This window comes from Leptodactylus fuscus, chromosome 4, assembly GCF_031893055.1.
Source record: "Leptodactylus fuscus isolate aLepFus1 chromosome 4, aLepFus1.hap2, whole genome shotgun sequence".
Classification (NCBI taxonomy): Eukaryota; Metazoa; Chordata; class Amphibia; order Anura; family Leptodactylidae; genus Leptodactylus; species Leptodactylus fuscus.
In genome coordinates, this window is record NC_134268.1 from 145001836 (window position 1) to 145025606 (window position 23771).

The following is a 23771-nucleotide window of genomic DNA, read 5'->3' on the forward strand; positions in this document are numbered from 1 at the left end:
ATGTCAATAAAAATAGGTAATAGGACGCCCTATTTATTAATACCATAAATAATGTATATGTGAGTAACCCTAGATTAACATGAAGTATGTACCCCAAAAGAATGAATAAATAAAACTGGACAGTGAAAAAACTCATATGTTGCACTAAAAAAGTGGAAAAATGAAAAATAAATAAATGAAGAACAGTAAATAATGTCTCTTGTACCACATGTAATGTGATATACTATACGGTAGGTTTTGTCTCCTTTAGCATTGCTGAAATGTGTGCACATTCCACATTGGGGCAAGCCATACAGTGCCTGCATGGCACACATCCCCATTTAGGGCCCGTAGTATCTAAAATGCCCTTAGATCTTACCTCATAGTGGCTTCTAGCCAGGGAATCACATAAAATCTTGGCTCTGCGAGCCACTGTACTTGGAAATGGTGTGATAAATTGTCTTTACACCAAATTCCCCTGTAGGATGGGCCAGAATTTGTGTAAAGCTTTGTAAATTTCATGCTGATGGGAGTTATATAGTAATGAAACAAACCATACCATGATTGGATTTCTTGGATGTTGACGAATGTATCACTTCAGGACAGGCTGTATTCTTTGCTTTCCAGTATGCACGTTTGATTTGTTTATGGCTATGGCCTCAATCCAAGAAACACTGTTTAAGATCATGTCCGTGGTGTTCAAAACTCTCATCGGATGAGCAAGTGTGTCTAAGATGTAAAAATTGGCCAGTGGTAACTGCATTAATAGTTTGTATTGGATGAGATGAAAATGCTGACAGCACCAAATTTACTGCAGTCTCCTTTCTGAATATCTCTGTTTGAAGAATATCTTGGGTGTACCTGTAAAGAAAAAAATCTATCCTAAATATGTCATATTTAACTGTTAAGTGTATATTCAAATCATTATGATTAATAATGATTAAGGAAAGAAGTTGTTCCTCCACACCCTCCCCCCAAGATGATCAGAACATCATCGATTTACTGCATCCACGTATGGATGCAACATATCGAGATATCTCAATCATCCAGGGATAGACCCCTCTTCCACAGCCCCAGGAACAGATTGGCATATGAAGGGGCAAAGGCCTCCCCATCGCTGTTCCCTGGAGCTATAGGTAGATTTCCTCATGGGTATGTGCGCATAATTGTGCTTTATTCATCTTTAATCCAAACAGCTACATGTGTGATTTAGGTCATAGGACATTTATTTATACTATGCATTTGTTTGTATTACATTGACCATGCATATACATATATGTTATTTATATGCATACACATTCTACTTTATGTCCTCTCATTTTTGTATCTATTAACTAACTATACCTCTGTTATCTGTATGATACCTTTTGCTGTTTTTGTGTATATATTGTGTCTACTTTTAATCATTTGTAATAAAACATATATTTTACATATTGTCATTTATTGTCATCCATTTATGCCATTTGCACTAGAAATCTTTTTATGTTTCATGGCTTAAATCATAGTGTACGGTATATCACCCTGAGTGCTCCTAGGAACTTGTCAATCTAATTTGTAGCTCTCTAAGTCAAACACAACTGTAGTTATGTCAAAGTGAATGAGACATGTATGTCTATGGAAAATGAATGGTAAGCAGTGGATACAAACTACCAGTTAAACCATGAACTGTAATGACACTTGCTTTTACACATTTTAACATTTAAAATGCTCCAAAACTGACCCTTTTACTTTGGAAAAGTGCTCACCCGTGTATTTTTAGACACACATGGTGGTAATAAAAGAAAAAACAATGCATTGTAGAGAAATAAGTCTATCTTAATTATTTGTAAGTGCTACAGATTTGTTATTTGGGAAACAAATTTGTGGCTTTTAGCCACTTGAAAAGTGATAGAGAATACAAAAGGCAACAAAAATTATCCGTACAACAGGAGCAAATGTGAAATGTCAAAATGGTTTTATTTCTTTATGCAAATATTGCGGCACCAACAGTGTACTAGTGCAGAATGTGATTATGAACCTGTAAGGATTGGAGTCAGGGTCAAGCGGTGCGAGATGACACAGCTAGGATGCAAAACTGTGCAACTAATGACAAAAGGGGTTGTAGGCCCTGTGGCTAGAACTATGCTGTTATATCTGAGGTGAGGCAGACCAATGCACACCCTAATTGAAGTGCTCCTGCCGTGACTCCTACGCTACTGTCCAGGCGGCTAGGGTGAAGGAAGAGGAAGCCCTGAAAGTGCTAGGGACTGGAGTCACGAGGGTCACGCCTAAGCAGAAAGCACAGTGTAACATGCAATGCAAAACAAAAGAATAAATAGCATGGAACAAGGGAGGACAACAAGTCCCAGTGAGAACACAATAGAGAAGGTGAGGTCGGACAAGCAGAGGGTTAAACCAGGATATCAGAATGAAGTGCCAAATCAGAAGATGAAGGATAGTCAAATACAAGCTGGGTACACAGTAACTAATACACAGACTGGAAGAGATACAGACAGGATATCTGACCGAGCAGGAGACCAGGGAACACAAAGTGAATGGCTGGCAAGGATACAAGCCTGGGTGGGGTTTAAATAACAGCAGAGAAAAACACACCCAAAACCTATGATGGCTAATGGCATAGAGTACTGAGAGCAGGGAAAAGATTTAACCCTTAATCACCTAAGCGCAACCAACAGAACTCTTAACACGTCTCCAGGGGAGGCATCGCGCAGCAAGGAGACCGCGGTGACTTCGTGTCCTGACAGAACCAGGCCGCAAGACACATCTGACTGTGTGGTGCTGGCTGTGACAAGTTAAGTGGAAATGCGGCATCACATTATGTTATGGACCAGGCTACAGGACATGAGTAGTGGCAGTGGTGGTAGCGGTGGCAACATATATGGCAGTGCGGCAGGGTATAATATGATAGATTTGGTCACAGGACATGTTTGGCTGAGTAGTGGCAGTGGTGGGATCCATGAAAAGCACTGACTAATACTAATCAAAGCTATTTTGGTTGTCATTTAATTGCTTTTTGTAAAAGATATGATTCACAATCATGGTGACTTATTTTACTTTTTTTTATATATTTCAGATGCTCTAACAGGTGTGATAAGCATCTTGACTGACATTATATGGAGGTTTACTGGCAATTTCTTGGCACCAGATATTGTTTGCAGAGTAATTCGATATTTGCAGGTAGGTGATATCCAAATATCTATAAACGGTTTGAACTTCAAGAACATCTGTCATTCCTAGTATGCTACCCTTATTAATGGACATGTCTGTTAGAAGGTCCCCCCTAAATAAGCTATTAGCTGTTATATGCAAGTGTTCAATCCTCCTGCTGCACGGGATTATGAAGCATTATATTGTGTTCATTAAAATCAGATTGTGTTAGGACAATCCTCCATGAAAAAAAATAGATACTCTCTGATTTATAATATTATAGTAGGCTATTTAATAATGGGTTATCCAGGTTAATCCTCTTCTTCTACTAGGCTTATGAATACGTCTACTAGCTAATATATTGGGATAGACTCAAGGTGCAGGGGCCATGGCAAACCTTTTAAAATATTGTTTACATATTCAACCACTAATTTAATAAATGTGTGGTCCCAAGGCCTGGTAGAGCAGCATGATATAGCTGGTATATTTTCTTTTATTGTGTGTATGCAAACCCATTTTTGTCTTCACAGGATCTGGTACAATATAGCAAAACAGATATATACAACTATACTTGGTAATTTATTTGTGGGAATCATTGATAGTGACCAGGTATTGTTGTGTACTGAGTCTTAGAAACTGCAAATAACACAAATACTTGAATACTGATGGCAAAACTGAAAGGTATTGGCCACTTACACATGCGATGTCTGCAGAAATAAAGCACCCCTTTCCTGATTATAGCACTGCATTGCTAGATTTGGCAGACATGATTTCACAAGTTAATAGTGTCACCTGCCTGTACATACTCAGGAGTAATCAAAGGTCTTACAGATAATAGCATATGTACACCTGAACAGGTCTACTGCAGGATAGAGTGCTTTGTACATTATAGCCACACATTGTTGAATTTGGTGCATAGACATATACATGGCCATACTAGTAATAGTATGTAAATGTTTCACATGTACAGGCAGGGGACACTATGGATAGGTGTTAATAGTCTAATTTCTGTCCATAGTGATCATACAGTATACTTTAAATGGAGTGACACAATCAGATAACCTTCAAACAACATGTTACAGCAAAAAACTTGCATATTGTTTGTAGAAAGTGGTCAACACCTTTAATCCCTTCCCACCAATGACATTTTTAAATTTTCATTTTTGGCTCCCCACCTTAAATAACTTTTTTATTTTTCCATTCTCAGAGCCATATAAGGGCTGAATGCTCGCAGGAAAAAATGTTCTTCATGATGCTACCATTTATTATTTTGTGCAATGTACTGGGAAGCTGGAAAAAATTCAGAATGGAGTGGAGTTAAAGAAAAAGTGCATTTGTGTGACTTTCTTCAGAGCTTTGTTTTTGCGGCGTTCACACTGCAGCCAAAATGGCGTGTAATCATAATCTGTATTCTGTGATTCAATATAATTCCTGGGATACCAAATTTATAGGGTTTTATTTACACTTTAACCCCTTAACAAAAATTTTAAACTTTGCAAAAAAAAATTATTTTCTAAAAGTCGCCATCTTCTGACACCCGTAACTTTATTTTATATTTCTGTGTGCAGGGATGGATAGGGCTTTTTTCCTTGTGGGGTCCGATGTGTTTTTTAGTTATACCAATTTGGGGAATGCCTATTGCTCTGATTACTTTTTATTCCAATTTTTATCAGAAGCGAAACAGTAAAAAAAAATGGCGGTTTGGCACTTTTGATCTTTTTTTTCTGCTACAGCGTTTACTATTTGGGCAAAATATTTTTATAAATTAATAGAATGGGTATTTTCAGATATAGTGATACCTAATGCACATGTGTTTCACAGTAATATTTTACTCTTATATGTATTCTAAGGAAAGGGGGTGATTTTTTTAAAAAATGTTTTTTTAAAACTTTTTTTTTATTAGCCCTCGTAGGGGACTTGAACCTTCAATCATTTGATTACAAGTTCCATAGACTACAATACAACTGTATTGCAGGCTATGGGATATTCGCTACATAGCTATTGAGGCTGATCATAGACCAGCCTCTATAGCTATAATTCTATGACAAGCCCGGGAACCTTCATAAGCAGCAAAACAGGTTGGCTCCTGTGATCTCACTGCTCAGGAGCTGGCCTGTATCAGTAAAGATATGGGGACTGGCACCCAAGGCCATTTTTTGACTTTGGTGGAGATCCTGCCCTGCAATAATAATAATAACGCTGGATCTCTGCTGTACACCGGGGACCCAGTTTAGGATCTAACTGCATGATAACTAATTTTGTTGCACTGACTCCTATGCACACGGCAAAGTTCAGTCCGGGTACTGTGGCCCACACAAGGACCATTTTCCATGGATGGGACCGATTGTATGAAAGGGCCTTATATGTTTTGTACAGATATATCCATCAATCTAAATTAATAATACAGGCATGATAGAAAAAAGAAGATTGTCGAGAGCTAACAAAGAGTATGTTCATACATTATAGAGGCAATATGTTCTGCAGCTCTATACAGGGGTTGTCAACTCTCAGATAAGTCTTCATCTCTACTGGGGTTTACAATCTAATCTCACCATCTCAAACACACAGAGTAAACCCAGCTTCATAGAAAGCCCTTTATAACATACAAAAGAGAAAATGAACATTGCAATTACATTTGCTTTGTTGCCACAATACAAAGATTTCTGAGGTGAAATGAACTTGGGAAAATGATGTTTGATTTTTCTATTGTACAGTTTAATTATTTTCTAGATCAAAACTTGAGCAAAATCAGGACATTTCATCCATCCAAAGTTAGAACACTGAATGGATGAAAGGTACGGAATCAGTCTGATAATATACAGGCCTCTCCAAACTATGAGCTCGGTTTAAAACAGAATCTTCTAATGTACATTTTTCTACTGTCAAAGAGAATCTAGCACATATATTCTCCACTTTTCGGCTGCAATTTCTCTTTATCTATGTTGCTCTGATCTGGCCATACAAAATTAGGCTTCAGACAGTCCTCATGCAACCTGTAATTAATTAGGTGATTGTTCATACTAATTATCCCTTCATCAACATTATCAACTAAATTACCCAATTAAAATCAAACCCAAAGCAATCTCAATACTAGATAAAAAACAAAGATATGTCCTATGTAGGTTGGCTTATGTAATACTGGCATGTGTGTGTAACTTTACATTGGTTCTGTTACCTTATATGCTCTTACTATATAGTGGTGATGTGGGTATGATCTTTGCAATGCTACAAATATATTTTTTCAATTAAGTGCCCTGATCTTGTGATATTGTGGGCAATAGGAGCCTATTTACATTTATATATACAAAATACTGGGCCTCTCTATACACACATTTATTGTGGCTGTTCTCATCCCCTACACCAGTAGCAGATTATACACCTGCTGGAGCTGCTCAGTCCAGTGCGACCTCCACTCTTGTTGTGTGTTTTTAAATGTTTTTATGTGTTTGTTTTCCTGATACCAATATTTTTTACAATTAAAAACATTTTTGTAACAATAAATTTAGACTTAAAATCAAAAGAATTTTTTGTGTTATTTATACATTGGTACTTAGTTGGTGCTTTAAATTACCCAATTAGCAGGTGAAAGTTTAGTTGTGAAATACAAAAAAGCAGTGAGTCTGCACAAGTTGGCTGTTTGGCCAAAAGCGACTAATCATGCTTAAATACTATTAATTAGAGATGAGCGAACAGTGTTCTATCGAACACATGTTCGATCGGATATCAGGGTGTTCGCCATGTTCGAATCGAATCGAACACCACGTGGTAAAGTGCGCCAAAATTCGATTCCCCTCCCACCTTCCCTGGCGCCTTTTTTGCACCAATAACAGCGCAGGGGAGGTGGGACAGGAACTACGACACTGGGGGCATTGAAAAAAATTGGAAAAAGTCATTGGCTGCCGAAATCAGGTGACCTCCATTTTAGACGAATAGTGGATTTCAAATCCGGGTCATATGAGAATGTGAACTTTGTGACTATGAGACAGGGATAGCTGTACAGGCAGGGATAGCTAGGGATAACCTTTATTTAGGGGGGAATGTTATTAAAAATAACTTTTTGGGGCTCTATCGGGTGTGTAATTGTGATTTTTGTGAGATAAACTTTTTCCCATAGGGATGCATTGGCCAGCGCTGATTGGCCGAATTCCGTACTCTGGCCAATCAGTGCTGGCCAATGCATTCTATTAGCTTGATGAAGCAGAGTGTGCACAAGGGTTCAAGCGCACCCTCGGCTCTGATGTAGCAGAGCCGAGGCTGCACAAGGGTTCAAGCGCACCCTCGGCTCTGATGTAGGAGAGCCGAGGGTGCACTTGAACCCTTGTGCACCCTCAGCTCTGCTACATCAGAGCCGAGGGTGCGCTTGAACCCTTGTGCACACTCTGCTTCATCAAGCTAATAGAATGCATTGGCCAGCGCTGATTGGCCAATGTATTCTATTAGCCTGATGAAGTAGAGCTGAATGTGTGTGCTAAGCACACACATTCAGCTCTACTTCATCGGGCTAATAGAATGCATTGGCCAGCGCTGATTGGCCAGAGTACGGAACTCGACCAATCAGCGCTGGCTCTGCTGGAGGAGGCGGAGTCTAAGATCGCTCCACACCAGTCTCCATTCAGGTCCGACCTTAGACTCCGCCTCCTCCGGCAGAGCCAGCGCTGATTGGCCGAAGGCTGGCCAATGCATTCCTATGCGAATGCAGAGACTTAGCAGTGCTGAGTCAGTTTTGCTCAACTACACATCTGATGCACACTCGGCACTGCTACATCAGATGTAGCAATCTGATGTAGCAGAGCCGAGGGTGCACTAGAACCCCTGTGCAAACTCAGTTCACGCTAATAGAATGCATTGGCCAGCGCTGATTGGCCAATGCATTCTATTAGCCCGATGAAGTAGAGCTGAATGTGTGTGCTAAGCACACACATTCAGCACTGCTTCATCAAGCCAATACAATGCATTAGCCAGTGCTGATTGGCCAGAGTACGGAATTCGGCCAATCAGCGCTGGCTCTGCTGGAGGAGGCGGAGTCTAAGGTCGGACCTGAATGGAGACTGGTGTGGAGCGATCTTAGACTCCGCCTCCTCCAGCAGAGCCAGCGCTGATTGGTCGAGTTCCGTACTCTGGCCAATCAGCGCTGGCCAATGCATTCTATTAGCCCGATGAAGTAGAGCTGAATGTGTGTGCTTAGCACACACATTCAGCTCTACTTCATCAGGCTAATAGAATACATTGGCCAATCAGCGCTGGCCAATGCATTCTATTAGCTTGATGAAGCAGAGTGTGCACAAGGGTTCAAGCGCACCCTCGGCTCTGATGTAGCAGAGCTGAGGGTGCACAAGGGTTCAAGTGCACCCTCGGCTCTCCTACATCAGAGCCGAGGGTGCGCTTGAACCCTTGTGCACACTCTGCTTCATCAAGCTAATAGAATGCATTGGCCAGCACTGATTGGCCAGAGTACGGAATTCGGCCAATCAGCGCTGGCCAATGCATTCTATTAGCCCGATGAAGTAGAGCTGAATGTGTGTGCTAAGCACACACATTCAGCACTGCTTCATCACGCCAATACAATGCATTAGCCAGTGCTGATTGGCCAGAGTACGGAATTCGGCCAATCAGCGCTGGCTCTGCTGGAGGAGGCGGAGTCTAAGATCGCTCCACACCAGTCTCCATTCAGGTCCGACCTTAGACTCCGCCTCCTCCAGCAGAGCCAGCGCTGATTGGTCGAGTTCCGTACTCTGGCCAATCAGCGCTGGCCAATGCATTCTATTAGCCCGATGAAGTAGAGCTGAATGTGTGTGCTTAGCACACACATTCAGCTCTACTTCATCGGGCTAATAGAATGCATTGGCCAGCGCTGATTGGCCGAATTCCGTACTCTGGCCAATCAGCACTGGCTAATGCATTGTATTGGCTTGATGAAGCAGTGCTGAATGTGTGTGCTTAGCACACACATTCAGCTCTACTTCATCGGGCTAATAGAATGCATTGGCCAATCAGCGCTGGCCAATGCATTCTATTAGCGTGAACTGAGTTTGCACAGGGGTTCTAGTGCACCCTCGGCTCTGCTACATCAGATTGCTAAATCTGATGTAGCAGTGCCGAGTGTGCATCAGATGTGTAGTTGAGCAAAACTGACTCAGCACTGCTAAGTCTGCATTCGCATAGGAATGCATTGGCCAGCCTTCGGCCAATCAGCGCTGGCTCTGCCGGAGGAGGCGGAGTCTAAGGTCGGACCTGAATGGAGACTGGTGTGGAGCGACCTTAGACTCCGCCTCCTCCAGCAGAGCCAGCGCTGATTGGCCGAATTCCGTACTCTGGCCAATCAGCACTGGCTAATGCATTGTATTGGCTTGATGAAGCAGTGCTGAATGTGTGTGCTTAGCACACACATTCAGCTCTACTTCATCGGGCTAATAGAATGCATTGGCCAGCGCTGATTGGCCGAATTCCGTACTCTGGCCAATCAGCACTGGCTAATGCATTGTATTGGCTTGATGAAGCAGTGCTGAATGTGTGTGCTTAGCACACACATTCAGCTCTACTTCATCGGGCTAATAGAATGCATTGGCCAATCAGCGCTGGCCAATGCATTCTATTAGCGTGAACTGAGTTTGCACAGGGGTTCTAGTGCACCCTCGGCTCTGCTACATCAGATTGCTACATCTGATGTAGCAGTGCCGAGTGTGCATCAGATGTGTAGTTGAGCAAAACTGACTCAGCACTGCTAAGTCTGCATTCGCATAGGAATGCATTGGCCAGCCTTCGGCCAATCAGCGCTGGCTCTGCCGGAGGAGGCGGAGTCTAAGGTCGGACCTGAATGGAGACTGGTGTGGAGCGACCTTAGACTCCGCCTCCTCCAGCAGAGCCAGCGCTGATTGGCCGAATTCCGTACTCTGGCCAATCAGCACTGGCTAATGCATTGTATTGGCTTGATGAAGCAGTGCTGAATGTGTGTGCTTAGCACACACATTCAGCTCTACTTCATCGGGCTAATAGAATGCATTGGCCAGCGCTGATTGGCCGAATTCCGTACTCTGGCCAATCAGCACTGGCTAATGCATTGTATTGGCTTGATGAAGCAGTGCTGAATGTGTGTGCTTAGCACACACATTCAGCTCTACTTCATCGGGCTAATAGAATGCATTGGCCAATCAGCGCTGGCCAATGCATTCTATTAGCGTGAACTGAGTTTGCACAGGGGTTCTAGTGCACCCTCGGCTCTGCTACATCAGATTGCTACATCTGATGTAGCAGTGCCGAGTGTGCATCAGATGTGTAGTTGAGCAAAACTGACTCAGCACTGCTAAGTCTGCATTCGCATAGGAATGCATTGGCCAGCCTTCGGCCAATCAGCGCTGGCTCTGCCGGAGGAGGCGGAGTCTAAGGTCGGACCTGAATGGAGACTGGTGTGGAGCTATCTTAGACTCCGCCTCCTCCAGCAGAGCCAGCGCTGATTGGTCGAGTTCCGTACTCTGGCCAATCAGCACTGGCCAATGCATTTCTATGGGGAAAAGTTAGCTTGCGAAAATCGCAAACTGACAGGGATTTCCATGAAATAAAGTGACTTTTATGCCCCCAGACATGCTTCCCCTGCTGTCCCAGTGTCATTCCAGGGTGTTGGTATCATTTCCTGGGGTGTCATAGTGGACTTGGTGACCCTCCAGACACGAATTTGGGTTTCCCCCTTAACGAGTTTATGTTCCCCATAGACTATAATGGGGTTCGAAACCCATTCGAACACTCGAACAGTGAGCGGCTGTTCGAATCGAATTTCGAACCTCGAACATTTTAGTGTTCGCTCATCTCTACTATTAATTAATTAATTAATTAATTATTAATTAACACTATTTTTGGCAGGCCATTGATGAAAAAATATCTAACACGTCCAAATTATTTTTGGCCAACTAAAATTTGTCATCAGTATTATAGTATATCGTCTGAGCGATTGGACTTTGTAAGGTTCAAACCTCCTCTGGGGTCTAACAATTAAGGTTAAAAAAATTAAAAACATTTTTAAAAAATCTAAAAAGATAAATAAATAAGAGTTTTCATTACCCCCTCTCCCTTTCTCCACATAAAATATAAAAATAAATAAAATAAATAAACATATTAGAAATCCCTGCATCCAAAAATGCCCGCAATACAAAAATAATTATCCTGCACGGGGATCATTGTAGCAGGAAAAAATCAAAATGGCTAATTCACTTCTTTCTCACTGGTTTACCTTCCCAAAAAATTATTTACTTCAGATATGATTAATGCATTGGCTTGAAATGTATAGAATATGAAAATGGCTAGTTACTTGGAGGACATTCATGTGCCAATAGCTTAGAGCCATTGGTAGTTCAGTGTAAATTCTGGAACCAGACCACTGAACTACCAATGGCTATAGATCTTATTGACTGAAACTTTCTAAAAGTGACTAGCCATTTATGTATTTGATATACTCCAAGCCATAACACAATAATGATATCTTAAATAAATATACTTTTCTAGCACCCTCACTTTGTGTGTGCTTTGTATTTTCTTGTCTTCTTGCATCGCCTCCAATCAGTCCTCCACAAGCACTAATAACAAACGTTTAGAGTGCTCTCCATTTTCCAGTGATAAAAATTGCTAAAACCATCAGACATTGCCAAAATAGTCTAAATGAAATCAACTTGTAGTAAAGCAAAAATGCCTTCAGGTATCCTAGTATGGTAACTCAAAGAAGTTTAGCACTTTTCAAAGTCTTGGATTTTTGTAAAAGTATTAAAACATATAAATATCTCATATATATATATATATATATATATATATATATATTAGCTTCTGCCGGCGACTTCGTCTGCGGGTTGTTGTCATTGATGATCTGCCTATATTCAGCAGATTGCTGCCTTTGATGGTTTTCCTGCTTCGGCATTTTGGCAGCTCACAAGCTGTCCTGCTGCTGAACTTGTTCCTCGCGCTGTGCCCGTGATTGTTCCAGTATCTCAGCAGCTCACTGGGACACCATATAATGAGTGTGTTGTTGGCGTGGATGATCCCCATGCTCCGGCGTTTTGGCAGCTCTCAAGCTGGCCTGCCGCTTAACATATTCCTCATGTTGTGCCCGTGATTGTTCCGGCATCTCAGCAGCTTGCTGCGATGCCATATAATGCATGTGTTGTTGGTGTTGATGATCCTCCTCAGCTGCGCTTGAGGAGAACTCTGTTGACTTCTGGCTTCCTTCATAGTTGTCGTTTTTTGCGACAAATTAGATTCTCTTTTTCCAGGCATGTTGAAAATTGGCAAACTGCCAATTTGGATTAAAGGTGTTTACCCATGTCACTTTGTTTGCACTGGAGCAGATCAGATAATATGCAAATGTATGTACACTGAGGGTTAGTGTGTGTTTACACAGAGAGATAACAGCCCTGGCTTTCTCAGAAGGTGAGATAAGAGCAGTGTAATATATAGTATGTGAACAAAAATTCATAACAGTCATGAAGCCATGTCATTTACTGGGATAAAAAGTAGCCTATATGTTAATCGAGATTACAATCTATCTATGTGACAAATTTCATTAAAATCCGTTCAGCCGTTTTTGCGTGATTGAGGAACAAACATCCAAAAACACAAACATACAAACTTGAGTTTCTGTCTGTTCTTTAGGTGCGACCAAATGACTGGTCCGATCTTCACCAATTTGGCACACAGGTACATCAGTTGTCCGGGAAGGTTTTAGACTGGTTAGGACGTACCATTCCTGAGATACAGTACTCCCAAAAAAATGACCTGCATTAGCCAACAGAAGCCTGCAAGTCTTTTACTCATATTCCAACTGTCATACATGCGGTCACATGTCCCTTATCAACATCCTGAGTCACAGAAGCTCGCAGGCGCTTAGTCTCCACATACACACAGCTTTACTCCAGATTTCCATGACAACCCAGCCATTTTTCTTCACTGCTGTAGGTCAGTTTTAAAGGTGCAGGGTGCTGTGGATGACACTGTTACACAAGGTGACATACACACAATTTTACTTCAGGTTTGCAAAAAAAAACAAACAAACCATTTTTCTTCACTGCTGTAGGTCAGCTTTAAAGGGGCAGGGCACTGTGGATGACAAGAAGTCACAAAAGAAACAGGAGGTAACAAAAAGAACCCAAAACAATGTCTAAAGCACTGCAGGTCTCACTTGCCTCAGTTAAGGTCGGTGTTCATGATTCAGCAATAAGAAGGAGACTGGGCAAAAATGGTATTCATGGGAGGGTTCGAACTCGAAAACCACTGCTGACCAAAAAGAAAACCTGTCTCACATTTGCCAAAAAAGATCCTGATAATCTCTAAATCTTTTGGGAAACTATTTTGTGGACTAACAAGAGAAAAGTGGAACTTTTTGGAAGGTGTGCAAAAGAACATCATACCAACTGACAAACATGGTAGGGGTATTGTGTACTGCTTCTGTACCTGAACGACTTGCTGTAATTGATGTAATTTCTACCAGAAAGTGCTGTAATTTTCTACCAGAAAATCCTGAAGGAAAATGCCCGGCCATCTTAAGCTCAAGAGCACTTGGGTTCTGAAGCAAGACAATGGTCTTAAGCAGAACAGCAAGTCCAACTTTGAAAGGCTGAAAAAAAACCTAAATGAAGGTTTTGAAGTGACATAGTCAAAGTTCGAACTTAAATCCGATTTGGATCCTGTGACATGACCTTAAAAAAGTCATTCCTGCTAGAAAACCCTTCAATGTGGCTGAATTAAAACAATTCTACAAAGAAGACTGGACCAAAATTTCTCCACAGAAATGTAAAAGGCTTATTGCCAGTTATCACAAATGCTTGATTGTAGTTGTTGCTGCCGAGGGTGAGACAAACAGTTATTAGGTTTGGGGAGCAATTACTTTTTCACAACACTGCAGGTAGAATTAAAAGATGAAAATCTTATCTTTCAAAAGACACCAGAAACAAGTTTCTAAATTTTGTAATGCCTGTAATTGTTTGAACTGACCTCCCTAGCCTCATTTTCTCTTCATTACAAACAAGCTCTATATCATACACAGCGAGAAGCACGATAGAGATCTCAACAGAGAACAAAGAAATTCAGCATCTTACATATTTGGTTTCAAATTTGTCATTTGAAACCATCATATCTACTTTCCTTTAACTTTAATGTAAGGACAAAACAATGAGATGTGTACATGCAAAATTTTAGTCAATGCAATGGATATACCGAGATAATAGTTTTGCTACTCATCTGATCTTTAATTTCTACTAGTGTACATGCAATTACCTGACAAAGGGTGTCCAACCCATAATGTAGTATTTATAACACAATTAAACTATTAAGAAGCATAACCTTATTGGAGTGCAACTTTGTCTTTCTAGTGAGGGCAAAACATCATAACACTAACAATATAACAGTCCATGTTGAGAAGGCTAAGTCAGATAAGTGAATAAGATTCACCTGGTTTGAGACTTCTTAAGTTTGAAGATCCTAGTCAGGGAGAGGTCACTGCCTGTGGTGTAGATGATTGAGTCGAGGTGAAACTCTGGTACGACCATTGCCAGAGTCTCTAGAGTCAGGGCGGAAGATGGATGCTTCAGGGTTGGCCAGCAGTAGCTCCCAGTTAGGGAGAAGAGTTTGAAGGTCCAAAGCTTGAAGGGATGAGGGAAGATCCTTGGGAGAGGAGAGAGTCAACATAATTTCTTTAAGGTGCGCTTGGAGGGGGAATGGGAAGCCCCAGCAGTAAGGAACTCCACACTCCTGGAGAAGTTGTAGTAGTAGTCTTATTGCAGATGCCTGACTTTAAGTGTGGCGACAGAGGTCTGGAAAGAGAGTGAGTTTGGCACTGCCAAAGTCTATGACTTTCTGATCTCTAAGGAAAATGTTGGTTCTTGTACCGTGTTAGCCAGTGGGTTGGAAATATAAAAAAAAACAAAAAACAAAAAAAACTTGATAGTCTTCAGTAGTTGATACCTTTTTAATGGCTAACTCATAATGATGACACTAACAACACCCCCCCCCCCTTCCTCCTGGAATTCTATTCCTATGTGCCCTGTTTGTATATAAATATGCATCCTTCAGAAATGTTTTAAATTTATTTGAGAAAGGAGCCGAAGCGTTCCGAAACATCATAAATCTGTCATCATTATGAGTTAGCCATTAAAAAGGTATCAACTACTGAAGACTATCAAGTTTTTTTTTTGTTTTTGTTTTTTTTTTATATTTCTGATCTCTGCCTCTCAGCATAATTTCTTCCTCCAGTGCATAGTAGTGCTCTTGGCAGATCACATCACATTACAATCTCCAGGTCGAGATTGTAATGAAATCAACACAGAGGAGCTACTCCACTCATTGCTGTAGAATAGTCTTGACTGCTGTGAAGTCTTGGTGCCAGGCTGTTTTTAGGTTAGAAGCAAAATTGTTCATATTCTGCTTACTAGGCAAAAGGTCTAAGTGGGCCTGCAGTTCATGGATGTCATGGACAGCTTCGTCCGAAGACAGCAAGCCAGGGGTGCAAGTGAGATCAGGTTGCGGATAACTCTGGTATGCCCTCCAGTTGTGCTTCTCTAGTTTAATCAGAGCAGAGGTCTTGATTGTGGAGGAGGTGTGGGTGTCTGCAGAGCACCCATTATGCTTGGTGGTCTAGAATAAGGATTTTTAGTTGGAGGGCTGGTACCTCATTCTAAGTCCTTGCCTGTAGAGGCTTAGGGGACTAATGGTGACTCTTATGCTGTGGAGTAGTGGGGGTCGTGTTGTGCCGAACAGGCACTGGTGAGAAATCCTTGTGTGCTGAGACTGATGCAGTTACGGGCACCATGATTATGTCATCTGGTGGGAAAGATGGCTCCTGGGAGGCTAGATCTCTCAGAGAAGAGGAGGATATTATGGCAGGAGATATATCCCTTACCAGACGGACAAGTGTGGGGTTTCAGGGCCTCGGATCAACGACTTCCAACTCAGGAGGCTGGCACTGACACTGAAGGGAAGAGCTGCACTGTGATCATGGTGAAACAGTGCTGCCCGGACCTGGCATGGAAGATGGCAACTCACACTGTAGTCACTCTTTGAGGACTCCCTTGTATTCCCTAGGGGGAGAAAAAAGTTGGTAATGGGGATATCAGATGCCTGGGAGGTTGAGAGTCCGTGCTGCTAGCAAATTTTCTAGTAAAAATAAAGAAAGAAATCTCTATTATACTTGTAAACCTTCAAACATCCAAAATAAACTTATACAATTAAAAGATGTTGCCAATATAACGGAGAGAAATGGCAGATAACATTTATTAATGTATTCGGGCGGTATGAGTATCTGACGAGAAGAGCATTTCACCTTTTAACAATTACAAATTTTTCCAAATTTCCTGGGTTTTTTTGTTTTTTTTTTAAATAAATAAATAAATATATATATACAAAAATATTGATCAGTGTGCAACTAACGTAGTGCAGTGTGTCATCAAAACACAATCTCAAAATCACTTCAGTAAGTTAAAGCATCTCAAAGTTATAGCCATATAAAATGACACGTCAATTTTGAAAAATGTGTCATGGTCCTTAAGGGAGTGTTTGGTTGTGTCCTTAAGGGGTTAAAGTAAATTTGTATTTGCAATCTATGGTTTTAAAAGATTATAACTTGAAAGGTCATTTCTACACTTGATTCACTTAAACCACTCCTTTTTTCTTATAACTCACATCCTGCTAATCCACACTTCCATGATGGCCAAGAAGTGCCTTAATTAGTAATTTTATTAGTAAATCTACCCTAACTAGATCTGGTTATGGTGGTAACTTTACAGATAAGATGTTCCCATATTTGAGTAATTGAAAAGAGACTTTACGGTCTACTACAATCTAAGAAAGGAAACAGAGCTGTTGTGCTGCAGTATAATTCAGATTTATCCACAGGATAGCTGATAAATGTCTGATCACTGGTGGTCCTCTAGAAGTACATATACACTACCAGGGACGTAAGTTGAGGGGTTGCAGAATGCAGTTGCATCCAGGCCCAGGAAACTAAGGGGGTCCATAAGGACTGGCATCAGTATTGAGATTGCAGCTTCCATCTGGCCCATAAACCAAGGAGACCCACAGATTACCCTAACCACACTAAGGTTGATGAAACTCCTTAGCATCTGTAACCATCACTATCAAGAATTCACTGTAGGGACAATGTAGGGGCCCCCGGCCAAAAGATTGCACTGGGACCCACAAGACTTTAGTTATGCCACTGCACCGTACCACCTCATTTATACAACGAACTCAGGTCTTGTAATCTCTGGAGACTCCCAGCGATCAGACATTTATCAGCTATCTTGTGGATAGGTGATAAATATTTTTTATTTAACCAATTTAACAGTTTAATGAAAACTAAAAGATCTATTTTATCTCTCTGTGATATATATCATACATTGGAATCATATTTTATTAGTTTACACTAATATATGTCATATTGTATTCTTTTGCTTTATTTCTAAGGTCGTCCTTCTGTATGCATCGACTTATGTGCTGGTTTCACTCAGTATAGACAGATATCATGCTATTGTTCATCCAATGAAATTCCTTCAAGGAGGTATAGTAGCTTTTAACTTTATTGTTATAGATATTTCTACTTAGCTTAGTTGATTATTCATCCTCAATTGAATGTTTTTTTCTGCATTCATATACTTATTCATCAAGATTCTACATTTTCATACCAGGTATAAATGTTGTTTTCTCTATTTTCAGAAAATCTTCTGAAGCATTTTACAATAAATTTGCAGTGTGTGCATTTTACATTTTTAAATGAGAGTTAAAGCATATTCCTCTTCTGTGTTTCACTAAAGACTCTGTTTAAGGGCCCTTTAACATGACTGAATACCATCTGTGGACACAGTCCATGTGCAGGTTGTATTTTCTGGACTAAACTGGGCCGCGTGCATCATAGTTAGTTATCATGTAGGAGCTCCCAAATGACTCAATTGTTACAATGATAAATTGACATGACGCTATTAGTTCATGACAGAAGTGATCAGGGCTGTTTGGGAGATTACTATATCATAACTGTCTATGATGCAGTGACTCCTGTGTACACGGCCCAGTTCAGTCCCAGATATACAGCCCACACACGAACCGTCTTTCACAGATGGGACACGGGCATGTGAAAGGGCCCTAAAAGTAATTAACAGAAGCATTTATTGTACTATTATTTATGGGCATCATTAACAATATTTTCAATGTGTTTGTTCCTGCAAAAAAGACATTTAAAAATAACATGTCAGATTTATTAATAGTAAACAGTGTAAATTTGATCAAGCATTCTAAAAAGGTGCCATAGTATTCTCTTAACTATAACAGTAATTGGGTCTAATAGTGTATGTAAAATTATATATATAGTAGTTTGTATTGTATTATAACTGAGTTCATATGGAGTTTTTTTTTTGAGTAATTTTCCTCAAAATACACCTCCCAGCTCTCCCATTCATTTCAATGGGACTGAGATTTTTTCCTCTAGATTATTCACCCTTGGCTTTGGCTCAAAAAAACACAGCAAAATCTGCAAAAAAAGCCCCTGCTATTCCGCAACATGGGGCCTTAGCCTCAAAGTAGCAAATATTGGTGTAATTTCAGTGAGTGAGTGGCATAGAAAGTGGAGTAAAGTTTTAGGACAGAAGTGTAACACTTTTAAATGAACCACATTTATCAAACATTGCATGACATTTTCATAAATTTGGTACAAGTTATTTCACTACAGACTTCAGGAAAACTTCAGCATTCTTCTCATGCTAAATCTCCCCCATTGATCTCACATAATATGCATTTCCCTAAAGTGCCCCAAACAGCGCCACTACCAGAATGCCACCCCCTGACACTACTTCCACCACCGCCAGTACGGTCTTCCACCTCTGCCTCCTCCACATCAAAACACTGACTGCTTTTATCCAACTTGTCGAAAAAAATAAGATTAGGATAAGGAAGAATATCATACTTAGCTGGTGCCACATCACCACTATTTTATGATAAATGTAGCTTTGCTGCCTCACAACTGGCACTTCACTGCAAGATATAAACAAATCCGTGACTGACCACTATACTAAATTTTCTGACAAAGCCGGCTCTGCTGCCTAAACAACTTGCTCTTAACTTCAAGAAGAAAAGAAATTACAATGTGGAGCTATAATAAATTTTCTTATAAATGTAACTTTGTTGCATTCACAACTGGTACTTCACAGCCAAATACAAAAGGTTCTTGTGTGGAAGCTTATTATAAATTTTGTTTTAAATAGTTCCTACGCACTCATTGGTAAGTGTGGAAAGCTACCAAAATTTTATGTTTAATGTAGCCTACATTGATTGACTTGTGGGTGGTGTAACTACATGAAATATAACTGTGCAGACACCATGCTAAACTTTATTATAAATGCTGTTTTAAATAAGAGTTTATTCCATTGATTCTGTGGTTTAAGAAAGTTCAGAGCTTATCCCCATTCCTATGATTTCTCTGCCTACTTTCTACCTATCTAAATTAAATAAATCTATCTAATCTATGTTCCAGATGACTCTCCTATAATTCTGTAGTAGTACACCAATTTGCTGTTGTTTTTCCACTATTCTTGCTTGATTCTAATACACTTTTTGTTGTGTAAACAGTGAAGTATATAGCCTGCCAGTCTTACATGTCTGTGCACAAATCCTGGGGCCTGCCATGGTTAGTTTTCCCGGCCAGCCTGCTTATCATCATCATCTTGTAAGATATAAGGGTCATCATACTCCCCTGTCAGGGCCTGTGACATATCAAGGGTATCTCTGTCTTCAAAGCAGAGTTTTCCTTCTGCTTCTCCTCTTGCAGGCTAGAAGTCCAAATTCCTCCAGCATAATGACCCCGACTAAGATCTTCATTCTCCTCCAGTTTCCCTTAAAATCAACCTAGTTACTGAGTTTGCTAGAAGGTGCAGTTGTCCCTGCTGACAAATTTGGTGGCCTCTTCAAAGGGCTTGAGAAGCCAGCACACTTCCCTTATGAGCCTCCAATGATGGATCCTAAAAAAACACATTGTACCTGGTTTGCAGAATGTAGTAATCATTCACTTTCTATTCCTCACACAGACCCTCCAGCATGTTTAACGTGGAGTTCCACTGAGTTGGAATATTGCAGCTAACATTGGAAAGACAAACAGTTTTGTCACTGCAGTTGAGCAGGTTGTTTATGGCAACATAAGAACAGCTGGCATGTGCAGAGACTTTTCTGGCTATGAACTGCAATTGATTTAGTCTCTGAAATACTGTTTATAATGAGTGTGCGGTAGGTAGCTCGGTAGGCGCAATGGTGCAGACCCAAACAGCCAAAGGAAACATGAGACAAATGCAAAAATATATATAAAAAGTATGAAAAATATTTATTGATAACCAAATAGTTAAAGTCACAGGAAGACATACAAAAATAACTCACTGAAAATAGTAAAAGGAAAATGTTTGTTTTGGTACCGTGTTAGCCAGTGGTTATGAAATATGAAAAAAAACAAAAAAACTTTTTAAGTCTTCAGTAGGTGATACCTTTTTTAATGGCTAACTCATAATGATGACAGAATATGACGTTTTGAAGCTTCCTCTGAGCTTCTTCTTCAGATATAACTGGGCCTGGGCAGAGCCGACTGCACATGCTACAAGCGGACATGCGCAGTCGGCTCTGCCCAGGCCTGATGCCTAGCAGAGTGAATGAAGAGCAGGAAGACGCCGCGGGGAAGCTGCACGGAGAAGACTTCTAAAGGTAGGAGAAGAACCAGCGTTGATTGGCCGACTGTATAGCATTCGGCCAATCAATGCTGGTTCTGCATCGAACTTTTCCATTCGAATAGCGAGTGGTACTCGATCGAGTACGAGTATTTCAAATACCGTAGTATTCGATCGAATACCTACTCGCTCATCTCTAGTTTTTATCACAAAATACATGTAAGTATTAATGAAAAGCTATAAAGGTGTATATAACCTTAAACTCTCCTGATGGTTGAAATATTTGTCTTACTTTTCACACAGAGAGACAAGCTAAAGTTCTGATCGTAGTGGCATGGACTCTTTCTTTCTTATTTTCAATTCCAACCTTAATTATATTTGGAAAATATAAACTTGCCAATGGAGAAATTCAGTGTTGGGCCCTTTGGCCAGATGAGTCGTACTGGAAACCATATATGACAATTGTGTCCCTTTTGGTATATTTCATTCCTCTAATCATTATAAGGTAAGTTTTTACTTATATATTATTTATACATATTATTGAAAATATAACAAAAACAAATGTAGGGCTAATGCAAACATGAAAAACGTGGAATTCAATGTAACCAAAAATAACGTTGCCACTAGGTAGAAATTACCACACAATACAGTAAATAAAATGACTAATTTATTGGAATAAATAAAATAAAATAAACAAACACATACATATCGGGAAAAACAGTCGTGACCAATTAAATCATACCATATGGTAAGAAAGTAGTATGCACATGCATAGTAACAGAGAGACTAGGGAGAGTTTAATCTCAAATGGAGCACATAGAGCAGAGACATACAATAACATTAGATAAATGATAATATACAATGTGATACACAAATATGTATTTGAACATAAAAAAGGCTATGCTATACCTGGATACCAGGTGCATAGTTAATCAACAATACACATAGACAACCCAAAATGTAGCATAGTAAAATAATAGTGATCTTACCACATATGCAAAAAGGTATTTGGAATGTCACCAAATAGGCCCAATGCCTTCTGGAGTGGAGGAGAGGTAAGTAACAGGGTTTTTTTTATGTTCCCTTACCCCTCCTAGCCCTCCGATTAATATACTTAGGGGGTGTCTTAAAAGATAGTGGCATTTGTGGTGTTCACGGCCTGCGGCCTTATTTACAGATCTCCATTCCTGATCACAGACACCTTAGCAAAAGGGGAAGCGCCAGCGGCTGTGAACAGGAGCACTAAGTACCAGAAAGTACCAGTAAGGACCAGTAAGAAAATAGGGCCCATTACCTGATGGAGTTACTCCAGCAGGTGACAGCCTATTAAAAAAAAAAAAAAACAGTGGTCCGCCAGGCCCCCTTTTTTTGGGGCCATGTAACAGTCGCTACCTCTGCTACCCCGGTAGTTACGTCCCTGCTGGGGCCTAGTTCTACTCTGAGCTGTAGTCATAGTCTGTCCTGCACACCAGCCCAAGTATGCTGGGCCAGTGAGCAAAATGTATCCAACAGTCAACAAGTGTGAAGAGAAGTGGCACACTAGTGAAGACTTGTAGAGTGACAATCGTGTGAAGGACTGTCCCTTGGTGGTTGAGAAAGATATACCGTGAAGTTTCTTAACATTGCAAGAATGTGTAGTGCAGACTAGTAGCTGCCAGTCATTGTGGGATTGACCCATTACAGTACCAGAGGATCCTGCAGAGGGCACAGACTCTATCACAATAATGGTCCAAAAGAAAATACAAATTGGAAGGGTATTATGTATTGTAGCATTTTAGTATATATTACCTAGGGTTTGTTGGAGAGTGGGTTCCTAGAATCATTTTATCTGGAACTTCAGTCAAACATTGCTGCGTGCATGTGCAAGTGCAAGTAAAGATGACCCAGAGAGGTGGACAATGACTTAAAGTGGAGCAAATGCCAGCAATGTTTCACAAGTGTCTATAAAGTTTTAAACATACCAAGCAAATATTGCAAGTTTCAAAAGTCCAACTGAATCGGTTGCCTCTTGTAAGACTGTTATGAAACCACTACACTTTTTGCCTATTTTGTGAGCTCTGTAAGGGTCCATCCACTTGGAGTTTTTTGGCGAGGAAAAAATCTACTTCAGGAATTAGGATTTTTGCCAATCCCATGTGGATTTTCTGCCTCCCATTGACTGTGTTGGTTTTTGTTGGCAGAATCCCTGAAGGAAGCTTTTTTTCTGCTAGCAGAAAAAAAATCCGCTAGAGGACAAAAAAAGCTAGCAGAACCCATAGAACTCTATGGGGAGGCTTTTTTTCCACGTGGATTCTGACATGGATTCAGCTCCAAAATCCTTGCCAAGAAACTCTGAGTTAATGGACCCTAATAGTCAATTTTGTTGCCTCTTTGTGAGTAAAGTTATACAGTTTTTCAGTTACATCTGTGTTTCCCTAGGTTCCAACAAAAGAGTGAGAAACCACTCTCACAACAATAGTCATAAGATGATATATATTTACAGGGCAGTACCACTGCCATCTATCTCCAGCCCTGCTGCATTATGCTTCCATATATTGATGTGATGACAAATGATGTCACAAATGGAAATGGGCAAATTTATCTGATTCCAAATTGTTTTCTTTTGAATGAAACTAAATAATTGGCAATTTGGATGAACAAAAATGGCTGTGCTATCAGAAATTGGTCGCTGCCACGTCTTTGACCAGGAAATACAGAGCAGAGACATTTGCAGTGACTCAGATACTGTCTGTCAGTCACTGGTATGTTGTAGCAACATCTGGCAGCCTCTCAGCTAATAGACAGTGGTAGGTGGCCCTTACAATGCTGATGTCATATGAAGTATAAAAGCTTGGACACTTGTGAACAGCCTTTAGTTCCTGTAAAGGTGGACAGGCAAATAGAGCTGTGATCCATCTCACTGTATCATATTCTATAACAAAGTTCAGAAAAAGCTGTAGGAGTTCGTGCTTTTGTTGGAGGACTAGGAGAATCAAGCAATTA

The 23771-nt window shown here is 40.5% G+C and overlaps 1 protein-coding gene across 1 annotated transcript in view; it reads left to right on the forward strand.

Annotated features, from left to right (window-relative positions):
- NPSR1 (neuropeptide S receptor 1) overlaps nt 1–23771 on the forward strand; it is a 200287-nt gene that overhangs the window by 125701 nt on the left and 50815 nt on the right. Inside the window, exons 3-5 of the mRNA XM_075271208.1 lie at nt 3053–3156; nt 17560–17653; nt 21093–21294. Coding sequence (XP_075127309.1) covers nt 3053–3156; nt 17560–17653; nt 21093–21294 — 400 coding nt within the window. The remainder of the gene's footprint in view (nt 1–3052; nt 3157–17559; nt 17654–21092; nt 21295–23771) is intronic.